Genomic DNA, 14,638 nt, shown 5'->3' with positions numbered 1-14,638 from the left:
ATCTAATAGCTCCATTTGTTAGCATGCTGCGATAATTTCAATTTCTCGGAACTAAGGATATCAAAGTCTCGTTTTCCACGAACAAAATCTGATATCTAAAAGGTACAAATCTGATAATTGAAATTAAAGTCTAATAGACGCAAAGTAAAGATCCAGAAAATCGGAGCAACGATACGTATAAAGAAGATTCGAAGACTTCGAATGAAAATTGCTATTTTATAAAAATAAGATTTAATAATTCCAATTAATGTTTATTATTTTAATATTTAATCAAAGAGACGTCGCACGTGAATGAATTACAAAGTAGCCTTTATCAATCCTTTAGTAGCTCGTATATTGTTCGATAGGGATTTTACAGGTGTACATTAATGGGAACAACATCTATGTGTGACTCATCGTAAATACAGCCGGAGTTTTGTGTCCATCACGCTACAAATCGTTTAATACGTGTTCGATACAATTTGAACCATCTACTTTAATAATCGGTAGACTTCGTTCTTATACATACGGTAGACAGATATACAAAAACATCATATCGTACAAAATAGTAGTAGTAGTATCACCACCAGTTTCGTTCCCACGGATTCTCCTTTTATATACGATACCCTCTCATTGACCTTCGATATTTCCAGCTTATCGTTCTATTTCGTAACAAACCTTATAAAAATACGATCTTCTAACTCTTTATTTGGCCACCGTTCCATTTTTTTTTCGATTTGTTTCTCTTTCTAATAAAAATACACAACCTTCCTTTCTTCGTTTATGAATTTTAGATATATTTCGTAAGAAGTACGTTACTCAGAGCTATAATAAATCGCAATTTTGTACCCCGTTTTTCCTCACCTTTTCTTTTACTTTCAGTTAGAAACTACGTACGATAATGAATATATGAATTCTAATAGTCTCTCCAAAATCAACCCAAAAGTCTCATTTTTTCTTTGCCTCTCTATTTTAACGAAGAAATTAAGAATTACCATAAATGAATTATACAACGACGACTCAATGATAGCAAAATAACAATATCTAGATAACGAATATTGATGTATTTCTAAAAAAATATATAAAATATTGAAAGTAAAATAACTATTATGATATCTGATAAATGAAAGGAATTTCCATTTTGATTCAATTTCTTCAGTGATTTCCTTAAAAAAATGAGTGTCCATAAATATTGTTCCAGCAATAAGCATACAAAACGATACTTAAATATATAAATAAGAAGTTTGACAAAGGCTTAATTAAATTGTCGTCTCAGCCTGATATCAAGAAACTACTAAATATCAATAAAAGAAACAAAAACTCTTTTTAACTGGACAATGAGAAATCATATTTTATTTTTAAAATAGTACCAAATATAAAATAAACAATAAACTTTGTTAAGCAATTTGTCCGATAGTTAATCAAATTATCCTCGATCGTTTCAATCAGTCACCAAATAAAGAGTTAAAACGCTTTCACCTTGTAGAGCAAAGAATCGAAACGATTACAATGGTCGTCACCTCACTAGTTGCGCGTGTGTCTTGACTGTACATCGTGGAAATTTGGTTCAACATCCTCTCGTTCACGTCGAAATAAGCTTCTAAACCGAAACTCAGTGGCGTTCATGGAAAAATTCGATGCTTTCTCTCGATTTTGCACGGTCGTTTTCGTCAATAAATATATACCGTACACAGAGATCGGTCGAAAGAGGAAAACAAGTGAAAAATCGCGGAAAGATTGGCGCGTTTCACGCGCCTCTTATTATCTACAAAAAGCCATATTAGATGAGCCATTCGATGACGAAAGACTTTTTTCACTTTTCTACTCCAACTTCCTTTTTTTTGCTCTTCTAATTTTCTCTTTTCCTTTTCGCTCTTTTTCTCTTTTCATTTGGTTGTTTGCTTATTATTTCTCTATCGTTCCTTTTGTACTTGTCTTGTCCCATTTTTAACCCTTAAAGGCTACCATGAGCGAAATTTCACTTTGTGTACAAATTTTGTTTCTTCATAATATATTAATCGTACGTTATATTCAACATTACTCAGAGTTTTGTCTTATATTAATAATTGCAAACGATACATTTTCTACTTTTTTATTACATACAGTAAGGATAACGTTCAAACTGTTGCAATAAGGAGGCAGCTCCATTTTCCAGTAATTTGAGTAAACCAATAGAAACTAATTTTCTGAGACGCACTATAAATTCACAGTCGACTAGTATTTCTAGTTATAAACTTTTATATTTCTGAATATGAGAGAAACTCGAATATGAAACCTATAGTTGATTCTCTCTTCCAACAAATACAATTTAAATTATTGCTGCGACCCCGTCGATTGCATTTGCTTGACTTTGTCATTTTTGAAAATAACCAAAAATGTGCCGAGTCAGGGGTGAAATTTCATTCACGATAGTATTAGTGTAATTTTCTTGATCAACAGCTTCTAAGTGTTAGTTTTTGTTTTATCCTCGGTTATATTCGCCGCGAGGAACTGAACAACGTATCAGAGGATTAAATGAAGGATTAAAGGCATTTCGACGCGTGTTCGGATTAAAAAATGAAGACGAAAAGAAATAAACGAGGAAAGAGCTTTGATTTCCATCCACGAAACCAAAAACGCACTCGGGGCTGTTGTACTATGATCCATGATTTTTTTATTAAACAAATTAAATACAAAAGATCGCATCTTTTTTCTCTGTTTTCCTTGTTGCTCTTACTGCCGACCGCGACGCGCAGTCGCTCCATTCTCGAGTTAATATAAATAATTAAAAACAACAGAAGAGAACGGGGGAGGGCAAGGGGCATTAAATAAAAAGTAAAAGAAGTCATCGAGGGGTAAAAGGAGGACGAAGTTCGTGGAAGAAGACAGTTTAAAGGCTTTTTCTACATGTTCTGACACTCTTTCTCGCGCTCTCTCTCTCTCTCTCTCTCTCTCTCTTTCTTTCTTTCTCCATAAACATACTTGCATGCGCGCATTACACAAACTCTACGACAAGGTGGATCGTTTCGTTTAAAATTAAAGGAAGAAGGAGAACTCGAGCTTCGGCAATTCAAGACTAGTGAAAACTTAATAATCGCCTGTGGCTCATCGTATTACTCTCATTTGAACGATTTCGCTCGTTTCTTACAACTTTTTCGCTTATTTCGCTTCCATCTCAAACCACGAAATTCAATTCATTTTCAAATTTAATAAGAATACTTTTTTAATCAAATTACGTTACGTCATATGACAACATCATTAGTAATTTGCCGATTTCATTCATCGATTTGTTAAATTTGAATTTCGCGGGGAAATGAAGCACAAATTGAAAAATTCATAAAGAGGAACGAAATCGCGAAAATTGAAATAATCGGTGAGGCGTAAATGCTTCTTGGAATGAACCGCGTATCCTTGAATCGCCAAAGATGTAAAAAGAAAAACGAACAGGGGAAAGGAAAATTCACGAGCAGGAAGATCGTTTCGGGGAAAAGTTTGTAAAACAAAACACAAAAGATGATCGATCTTACGATAAAAAGCTCGGATGAAAAAGAAAAGGGAACGGAAATAGCATCGTTTTCCTGCCTGTTTCGTTCGTTTGTTCCTTCTACGCTCGAGTTACTAAGAACCTTCTGATCGATATTTTAAATGCTGCTGGACACAACGCTCGCCACTATCAAACACTTCCTTTGAGAACGTTCGATTAATTAATAATATTTAAAAGTCATTAAAGGATATGTACAAAGAGATATTAATATGAATATGCAGTAAATGTCGCCGTTACCGCAGGATCCGCGCGAAACCCAGCGCGGAATTAACATGGATTTATCGATCGTCCTATGGTTCGACTTGATTTGTTCGCGCGGATCGAACGTGGCGAGGATCAGCACGGTGTTTAACAATCTGCTAATGTCTTTTGTGTTTTCCAAAACAGGTCTGGTCAATATTAACACATTGAGAATAGTCTGTCGCGTATGGGAAGTATTTGTGTCGGGTATGATTCACGATGGGACGCAACAACGTGGAATGTCGATATACGACACGCTCGAAAGCCTCAAGAATTAGCTTTTTTCAAGAATTTTTCCAAGAATTTCGAGCGTTTCAGGGCTCAATAGAGAGAAAAGAAAAAAGGGAAGCACCGTGTTAATCCTCGAGACTGCTGCTCGCTTTGCACGAGCATTTTGGCAGATCGTTCATTGCGAAAGGAGATGCCTTCGAAATTAGGCCCTCTCTGCCCTAATACAACCGCGTTTTCGTATGTTCAATATCATCGACATAGATAGTTCTCGAGCCTTGCGCGAGAACGAATTTTTTAGATCGCAGAATTTTTTGTTTGCACAAATCACTGGTATTTTAGCTCGAATATTTAGTTGTCTTGGCGAATTATCGATATAACAATTATTAGTCTCGGCCTGTCGGCGAGATGCGCGATGATATTTATCTTTTAGCGGTCTTCTCTTTCGCTTTTGGGAATCTATTTCTTCTCTCTTCCCCTGAGACAGAGGCTTTGAAAGAGGCGATCTTGCTGCTTCGTTCTCTTTCGTTTTAATACGCTCTTCTTGCACGGCGCGGATTATACATATAGATATATTTATATATTTATAATATATATTTGTTTTTTTATATATAAAACTAAAAGTACCGTGATACTGATAAAATTTCGGAAAATATTAGTTATCGACGAATGCGCTTCGGTGCTCCGTAATATTATTCTTCGATAACGATAGATCGAATTCGAGAAGGTCGAGAAATATAAGTTACAGCAGATCTAAAATTCGTTTTCGATTAATAATTAATTACTTCGGTAAAAATAAGTTGAGCATACGCGATGCATATCGATTATTATATCCTCTCTCAATTTCCTTCCTGAAACGCTTAATACCTTGTTGTTATATGTGTTTCCTTTCTTTCTTTCGTTCAGACTCGCATTCGCTCTCTCGCTTTCTCTCCCTTTCTATCACCCAAACTCCTCAAACACGATTTTTTTACTTTTAATTTTTATTCTCGATTGATTTTTCTTTCTTCCTCGCGTTCCTACTGAACCTGCACTCGCGCTAGATAATATTAAACGCTGGAACAACGCTACGAGCGCTATAAGCATACTCGTACATTACGGATAAACGCTTTAAAAATGAATTTCAAAAGCCCAGGAACGATACACATATACATCTTCGTACAACACACCCTCTCGCAACAGACTCGCTTTTTCTTGTTAGTCCCTCGAAAAATACTTTGTACTTATGATCGCGTCAACGATAAAACTCCGTACACATACACATCGAAGCCGTAAAATCAGGTCTCCCCTTAAACGCCATCGATACAATAAATTTCTGGTTTCGTGACACACGAATAACATTCATACTGTATACAACAAGCGAAAAAATAAAAATGAATGATTACTCGAAAGCTTGTCACAATTATCTGCCTTTAAAAAAAATGTAAAAACACAAATAATACGTAGCTTGAAATTATCGAAATTCTAAAAATCTGAGCATCGACAGAGACTGCATACGATACAATCGAAACCACATTCGATAGACATCGAAGAAGGATACGTTAAAAAAAGAAAAAGAAAAAAAAATAAAAGAAAAAGAAGAACGACAAACGTTAAATTTGCATATGTATCTGGTTTGATTCGCTTTTTTGCACATTGAATTTCCTATCTCTCGGCCAAACACGCGTACACGCAATAAACACATTCACGCATACGTCATTCTTGCTGAATTATATGCTACATTAAACGCTACACGCTATGTACACCAAAAAACGTATACTTAAGCTACTCTGGGCGTTCGGGGGTTAGCCTAAAAAGTAATATAATACAGGACACGCCGTCATTCGTACTCCCTGCGACGATTACGCGGTATATATAACATCTTTGGACTCGATTTATTACACATTTATAGAGAATTATTACTTATGACCGTAATTTCTCGCGCCTAGTCTCTCTTTCTCTCTCTGAGTAGCCGCTACGTGAAACTCGACGTGGCACCTTTGTATCGGACAACATATCATCAGTCTGATACAAACGTATTCTATGTCGTTCTTCGTTTTGTCTTTTCTTGTCTTTGATCTTGTAATACATATTTCATATATCCTCGTGTGTATATATATATATATGTCCTTTCTTTCGTGATTGGTGCTTTCGTAGTATCCCGACGGGCGCAGCTCGTGAGATTCTCAACTTCTCTTCTTTTTGTATCTCGTTATTTTCATTTTCTTTTTCTTAATAATTCTGGAAGACTAGCGCTTCTTCCCCTTCCTCGATGCGCGTTCTTCTCCAAAGTATTTCCTTAAACTGGTATGAGGGCTCTCGAAATATCTGAATCGAAAGCACTGTGCGTGTGTGTCGATCAGTTTCATTTTTCGTCTATGCACCCCGTTGTTATTGGAGCAAATTCTTTAAAAATTTCTTGTCTTATATATTCAGAGAGACTTTGAAAGCGGGTGCAAAGTTCGAGAAATTGTTTCGGATTCCTTTCTTAATAGGGAATCGTTTAACACGTGGCACGTAAGTTGACGACGAAACTGTTCCTCTTTTAGTCGCGGGAAATGACAATCTGTTGAGGAACTGAAGCATAATGATGACCGGGAACTCTTTACAGGCGTCGTGGACCATTTTAAACCGCTGATACTTGTGCGTCTTCGTCGTCTGAAAAATTGTAACGTTTCCTTTAATGATCATTTCTTTTGCTCTTTTAGAGTCATAAAATAATATTTCGATGGAGTATGCTCGGGTGACTTGTCTACGTTGGCTGAATTTTTCAATTTTGACACTGATATCTATATATTTTCAGAATTTTTAATCGACGTTAGAGTTTATAATTTGTTACGGTTTCCCTGTTAGGATGTAATTTAATACTATGTCAAAGTATAATGTAATAATGATAATTGTAAAAAAGAAAACAAATTTTTATGCTAGTTACTTGAAACTCGTACTATACTTTTTTTCTGAAACTGTAATTCCTGAATTTTCATTTATTAAATTTCTAAAAAAATGTACTACGAATACTATGAATTGAAGCAATGTAAAGTGATCTAACTAATTGCCTATACACAGAATAATCTATATTAATTTACTAACTTAGAAATTCAAATACACTTTGTTACATTACTACAAATTCTTTCATCTACTTTTCTAGCTGTATTATTCTATAATTCTCTTACCAACAACTAGTCGACAGCTAAAGAATGCATAAAATAAAACCTACTAATGCATAGCAACAGATTTCAGTACAGAAACTACAGTTTCGAAAAAAAATTAGCACAACGCGATTCAACAAGAGAAGGAACTTAAATAGAAAATAAATCAAATAAGAAGATAAAATAAGAGATTCTAATATACATTCCATGAATAAACTAAAGAGTAAAGTCATATTCGCCAAAGTAGCAAGTCTCTTGGTGGAAAAAGAGAAACAAAGAATACATCTATTGAATTATCATCGAATTCCTTTAAAGAAACCAGCTATAAAATTGCGACTCTGTAAAATGTAACAAATTCTATGTATCGAAAGAAATCAAATCGGTCGAAACAAAAGGGATCGTGGAGTGACGTGACGTGACGTGCAAATAAGAACAAAAAAGAAAGAAGAAAATTGGACGCAAGCATGCTGTCATGCCTCGACACGGAGGGTGGAATACGAAACTATACAATATGCAAAGATGAAATATAAAGTATCGCAATCGAAAATCGTACCATCTGCTTGCAACAGGCTTCCAAAAAAAAGAAAAAAAGAAAAACAGCAAGTGCATGAAAAATACATCGATACAATTACAATTTGCTATAATATGCAACGAATTTTTTGCTGATCGAAATGCAGATTTCTATTACGCATAAACACAGTGCGTACGCGTTGAATAATTCTAAGGTCAAAATAAATTTCAGTAAAAAAGAAAGAAAAAAATCAAAATACTGAAAGGAAAATATAAAACACAAAGTTATAAGTTATGCACACAGAGAACACGTGGTTACACAGGCACTTTGCATTAAAAATGTACAAGTGAAACATATGCGGATATGTGTTCGTTATTTACAAGTTCAGATGCGATCGTCGATGAGAAGATAAATTAGATAAATAATTAACATGTACATCGAATAACAAACAATAACGATTGAAAATCGTCCGTAGACTTCTGTGTATGTGTGTGCGTGTGTTTATACATACATTGTAAATACTTAATCGATAGAAATAGCTTAAAGGTAGATAGAGAACGGTGTGTAAGTACTTAGTGTTCATTGTATAACTCATCCATTGGAAAAAAAGAAGATTCCATGACTGTTCGATAATGTTATACGGTATTTTGCAGGAACTAGAGCTTTCTGTGCTACTATTCGAGTGTTTCAGAGTTGGAAGAAGTAATCGTTATTGAATTCATCGTGATATTCTACGTCACGTAGATTCGTTGATCATTACGGTGAAAAATGTTACTGAACAAAGTGTGGCAGTCGCGAACAATTTGAACGATTACAGTTTATTTGAGTTTGAGTGCATTTAATAGTTTTCAGACATGATAACAGTCTATAATTTTTACTGACATTTAGGATATTATGTACCTTATTTGGATTTAGAAATTTAAAAGTTAATAATTTCTGAAGAAATTTTATTATTAATAAATGCTATATTATTAATAATAATGAATTAAGAAACTCGAATTCAATGAAAGACAAATAATTACGCGATAAAAGACTGATATAAATGTACCATGTCTGAAAAGATAAAACGAAAATGCAGCAAAAAATGTTAAAAATATTACGCGGCAAATAAGCGAAATGCGAACAAAATTAAAGACTGTAATTAACATTTTTTTCCGTGCATTATCGATAGTCAATAGTGGGACTGATCAATATTCCTTGATAATCTTGTTCGATTCTTTCGCTTCTTTTACATCTTAAATCTAAAGAAAACTTTAAAGCTATTATTTCACATCTCTTTATATCTTAATATCCTTTGAAGGAAGTAATATATTTAAAAAAATACATTTATCCCTTTTTATATCTTTACACTCTAAGAGCCATTTTATAAAGGAATCCTGATCTCTATACACGAAAGTTCTTTATGTACAAGTATTTACAAAAATTCTCATTCTTCTAAAAAAAAAATTAATTACTATTCCGCTCACTCTACCCTATTATTCATTACGTAAGCACAACCTTATTCGTTCCTCTGAATCCTATTTTAATCTTAACAAGGAAGTTACGCATATCTCTGCTGTAACAGCAGTTTATCATTTCATATCACATTCCAATAATTTCATATCAATGTTCGAAAATCACTCTATCTAAAGCCAACACTATCTAACATCATTTATAAAACTATTTTCATAATCTAATAGACTAACGACTAATTGTGATCGCTATAATTTATTCCATATCAATCCCATCGCTATGATATCGATAGTGTTAAGGAGAACAAGCCTCGAGGACGGAAAAGTATATCAATTCGTAAAAAGTATAGACATATATGATAATACGTCTAGAGAAAAAACTGTGGTAGGTAGAGTAGATTGTATTTTAGGTATAGCGATTGTGTTTGCTTTTGTACCATCTTCATGGTCGTTCCTGTAGGTAACACCCTCGTGGCTGTGAGCACGGCCAAGCCTGTGCAACCTTGCCATCTGCGCTGCAACTTTGTAAGCAGGCGGTTGACGGCACTGTGTACTACCAATTCCTGGACGCATCGTCGTCATCGACGTCATGGTAGTCATGGTCGTCATGGTCGTCATAATCGTCGTTCCAACTCCTGGAGGGGGAAGCGCCGCCGGTACTCCAAGACCCACGCCTACTCCTAATCCCGTAGTACCTGAAAACCCTCGACTCTCTTTCTCTCGATCTCTCACATCCCTGCATCTCCTTCTGCTGTTCAACAACCGCTCTCTCCCCTTATCCTTTTTACCGCCATGTAATCCATCGCCATTTGCAATTCTGAACGAACACGACTCGTACGAAGAATCGAAAAATATGAAAAGTGGTAGGTACTTTTTATGGACATCGCAAATAGTTAAACTGCGGATTTTTATGCATTTATCGGAAACATGAGAATACAAAAATTCACAGAATGCGTGTAATGCGTTAAAATACATGAAATATACAAGGTGAAGTACTCGTTATAATATAGGATGAAAAAATTTCTGCAATTGTATAGGATTCAATAATTGACAGTAATTAAAGCCTGTGAAAAATTTCTTACTGTACATACAAATATAATTCTTATTTATTTTTAATAAAATATAATTTTTTAAACATACTATGTCATTAAAATATTAGAAGAATAATGAAATGTAGAATATACAATTTTTTAAATACAACGATTCATTAAGATATTCAAAAAATGTAGATTCTTTCTCTCCTTATTGCGTCCTCGTCTTAAATTCATCCCCCTTTTTATGTATGTATTGCATACATTGCAACAAACATAAAAACAAGACGAATTCATATTCTTTGATTAAAAAAAAAAAAAACATAAAACAGACTCGTCGTGCTCGTTCAGAACGGAGCTCGAAAGAGACGAGCTATATACATATACGAAGAAACTGTACAACACGCTCGTTATTCACCGCTAGATCAGAACCCAAGAAAAGGAAAGCACAGAAAACCAGTTAATATATACCCTGAAAAGAAGCCTCGGTTCTCCGTTAATCCTGAGGAAACGCGACAACACAATAAAAACAGTCACACACTGTCGATGCAACGCATATCATTTTCTATACGCACGCACAACCTGCATACACATGTGCAACGATACTCACGTGATTATTAGCGTGCACACGCCAACCCTTCGAGCAAGCGATTAATACAGATTAAGCCGATGCATCGCTGTATACGTTATCACTGAATGCCTCGAGCCTAACGCGTTGCTTCCGGTTGGTACAGAACTCCCATTTACCAATGTCTACTCATCTTTTTTTCTATGTTCGAACGATTAGTCGAGTTTCATATTTTATTCATCATTCTACAGATATCCATTCACCAGAGATATATTAATTAATACTATCTTACTACGTCATGCATAACACTACGGATGATCCGGAAGCAACGCAATCATAGATAGAGTCGAACAAAGAGTACTATGAAAACAGAGAGAGAAGATTCAGCCCAGTTGCAAGGAGAGAAACTCAAGACAGGCAAGACGACAATCGCGGACTCACCTTGAGGATTTTGGGGTTGGTGATGGTGATGATCGTAATAATGTTGGTGGTGATGATGGTGGTGGTGGTGGTGATGATGATTGTGGTTGTGATTCTGATTGTGGTTGGCAGGAAGCGGAGGTAACACTGCTACCGCGTGAGGGAACGGAGGTGCACCACCTCTCAAAACAGACCCTGCACCACACACAGGTCACATACGAAATGTTTCTTTACAAAATGTACAATGACACACCGGTTTAACATCTGGTGGTACTTTTTCCCCCTCTCTTTTTCATTTTTGCTTTGTGTATCTTTTTCTCTTGATGTAAATAAATGAGACGAGCGATAAAAATCGCAAAGATCTTTTTTAATTAAGAAAAAGTAAACAATATTTATTCGAAAGAATGAATAAAATATAAGCTTGTTGACGTCCCTCTCATTGAACATGAAGGAAGATTCCTAGAGTGCCGCGAGTGGAAAGATCGCAAAAATTGGGTCGATGTGTCGTTATATAAATATCAACGTATGCGTGTATGCGTGAATAATGCCCCTGCGTAAAGAAGCGAGTCTCTGTGAAAAAGCTTCAAGCGATAAATGTACTGAAAGCAATTGGAACTCCCGGGATAAAAGCGGCTATAAAGCACGTTTACCTACGTTATCGGCGCAACGCTCGGCTAAACGATAAATAAATAAAGTACCGGATAGGTACGGTAAAAAGAGTGTATGTACGTAATATACACATAATGTAACGTATATATGCTGTAGCTTAAATTGCACGGAGATTTTTTTCTTAACTACCATAGACGAGAGAGAATGAAGATGAGTGGCCATGGGACATACGTTTTCTTTTCAACGTTAGAATCTAATCGTGACCCGGACAGTGAAACGAATGATTCGGAGGAGTAAACGGACTACGACTGTGTGAAACGGCAAACTGTAATGAGAAAACATTTCGATTACTTTTAGTATCAAACGAGAACAAAAAAAAGAGAGGAAAAAAATAAAAAATGAGAAATAGATGTGATAATTACACGAAGGATACTCGTATAGTCATCAAGAGACGTACAACAGGTATCACACGTTTTCAAAAAACGAATCATTCTCTGTTTACTAACTACCAAAAATATCTAACGATACGTCACACACTACTAGAAAAAAAGAACAAATATCTTTTCTGTAGGATCACTTTTGCGATTACAACAGAAAAATATGAAAAACAGAGACTCATAGACTCAACACCCAACCGTATCACGAAACGAACTTTCACGCAGTTACTGTGTCAATCAACGACATACACGATATACACGGGCCGTCCATAACACGACGACGTTTTAAATAAAAAATAAAAACTAAAATAACTAAAAAAAGAAAAAGAAAAATGGGAAAGGCAACTTCATCTCGTTGGACCACTCCAGATTCTTTCTTTGGTTCTACCTTCTAAACTACGGTCTACGGAACGGGCAAAAAAAGGGAACAAGAGAGGTAATGAGCACGAGCTTGTGGAGTTATTTGATCTCTTTTGGTTCAAGTTTACGTACCTTGCATGGCGGAGTGCCGTCTTTGAGGTGGCGGTGGACTACCACCAGCTTCTACGCTGCTTCCGCTGTGGCTGTCCAGCTGTGTACTGTGACCACTGTCACTGCTCGTCACCGAACCTACGCACACGTCCCCAAGACACTTCTATCACTACACATTCTATAGCCCATTTCTCGCCCCGATGCGCCCGCTAACTGCTAATTATCTAACAAATATTAATCGCGTTTCATTGAACGCGTGTAATCCGTATATCACTCGTTCGCTCTTTCTTTCTCTTTCTCTCTTGCTTTCTCACTTGAAAAAATCAGAGCCAACAAACGTCAGTTTGACGCCTACAAAAATGTCGACTTGACCGCGATTAAAAATTGCGCTGGCACAGCATTTGTTTTTCGATGCACGCCTACCAGAGATCGTCCTTCTGTAAGCGACTACTAGCTACTTCTAACAAAATTAAGATTCATATTATTATCTTTACCGAAAGAAAAAAAATGAAAATTGGAAAAATATTAGATCCTGGAAAATGATATTTATCAGAAGGAGATTATTTCCAGGAACAATATTTATATTTCCTACAATACAATTGTCAGTCAGTTTTTAAACTGAAGAAAGTATTAAGAGTAAAATATTTGAAACTACTGTCTATTTAAGTTTGTTCATAAAAAGTGATTTAAAAAGACATAGACTATAGCATTGAGATTAAATCGTTGAAGGATGTGATTCACGCGTCCGTATGTCCCATGGTGAGTGATCTAAATTGAAGCTAGATGTGCTTCGTCCTGGGATCAGGACCGTGGTGTGTATAACACGGGACGATAATATTGATCGAAAAGAAGCGCGAGCTACGGTAATCGGCGTACAAGATGCGTGTAAAATGGATAAGCTAAATATAAACATGGAACATTTATGAATTGCGTAAACGGCTGTGCAGCGTGCATATAAAATGAGATAGTTTCTTAGAATTTGCGAGACCTGACCAGTGTGTACGGTCACGAGCAATGAAAAGGTGCATTGAATGGTACCTCGCGAGATGTGTCTGCTGTATTTGTGTGTCGCAATGAAACAATGTTCAAAATAAAAAGAAAAAGAAGCACCGTATGATTCATCGTCTAAAGCTAGCAATATGTATAGAGACACAGAAAAAACTTTACACTGTTGAAGTTGTTTTGTATGTGTGTATACAATGTATGTTAAACGATGATCGACAGCATCTCGCTTCGAACCATTTTATGTGTCGAAATTAATCAACTTACCACTGGTCAACGTTTTTCTTAACGGCTGAAGATTGCTCAAGCTGGTTACACTACTACTTTCAGCACTGAGATCGACAGGTGGTGGTAAACTGGAAGGAGTATCGCTATGGGATCTCTCATGCATAGGAACTCGGCTACCAGATCCTACTCTCCTAGGTGCACCGGGACTAGGCTCCAATCCGCTGGAATGCAATGCTAATCCAGGCACTGGAAGTGCTGGTGGGCAATGTTTCGGTTGATACGGACGAGTTTTGTGGGGATCAGAAAGTGCTAACATTTTCCGTACTGCTTGTGGCGATGCAGCTCCAAACTTTGTACCTGAAAATACACAATAGTTAATATTTTATAATAATTAATATTACATAATAATTAATTCAAACGAAAGATAAAAATATCCTACCTTGTATACTCTTTCTACCTTCACTGGTGCTGCTAGCACTACTTGTAGTCGACAAAGTAGGCGAAGGATGCCTTCTTCCTCTGCTTGCACTGAGAGGTACCGCTGCGGCTACTGCGGCAGTTCCTGCATGAGGTTCGCATTCCACAGACAAAGCATGTAATCGTTCCTCGTCAGTTATTACTTTCATGTTGGCAAGGTACGCTTTCACTCTTCGAACCATTTGAGCCTCTTCGAACATTTTCTTCGGATTTGGTGCAGCGGTAGACTTTTTCCGCCTTTTTACTGTTGCCGTTTGTCCTCCTGGACATTGCAACACTGTTAGTAAAAACGAATCATCACATTGCTGGTTCTGTTTCTACATACTAAAGTTAGA

At 36.2% G+C, this 14,638-nt stretch overlaps 1 protein-coding gene across 10 annotated transcripts in view; it reads right to left on the bottom strand.

The window, feature by feature from the left end:
- Nucleotides 1-317: 317 nt before the first annotated feature.
- The window catches only part of LOC126867835 (rap guanine nucleotide exchange factor 2-like), a 249,371-nt gene continuing 235,050 nt past the window's right edge, over nucleotides 318-14,638 (bottom strand). For 7 of the 10 annotated variants that reach the window (XM_050622811.1, XM_050622812.1, XM_050622817.1 and 4 more), the window contains 5 exons: nucleotides 14,266-14,580; nucleotides 13,866-14,183; nucleotides 12,618-12,734; nucleotides 9,498-9,755; nucleotides 318-6,607 (listed from right to left, as the gene is read on the bottom strand). In XM_050622811.1, the coding sequence (XP_050478768.1) occupies nucleotides 6,576-6,607; nucleotides 9,498-9,755; nucleotides 12,618-12,734; nucleotides 13,866-14,183; nucleotides 14,266-14,580 (1,040 nt within the window). In that variant the 3' untranslated portion in view covers nucleotides 318-6,575. The remainder of the gene's footprint in view (nucleotides 6,608-9,497; nucleotides 9,756-12,617; nucleotides 12,735-13,865; nucleotides 14,184-14,265; nucleotides 14,581-14,638) is intronic. The other 3 variants (XM_050622813.1, XM_050622814.1, XM_050622816.1) reach the window with 3 other exon arrangements.

The sequence above is a fragment of the Bombus huntii genome, chromosome 7 (assembly GCF_024542735.1).
Source record: "Bombus huntii isolate Logan2020A chromosome 7, iyBomHunt1.1, whole genome shotgun sequence".
In the NCBI taxonomy this organism is placed as follows: domain Eukaryota; kingdom Metazoa; phylum Arthropoda; class Insecta; order Hymenoptera; family Apidae; genus Bombus; species Bombus huntii.
The sequence above is the reverse complement of the archived record's forward strand: the minus strand, read 5'-3'. Positions and strand labels throughout refer to the sequence as shown.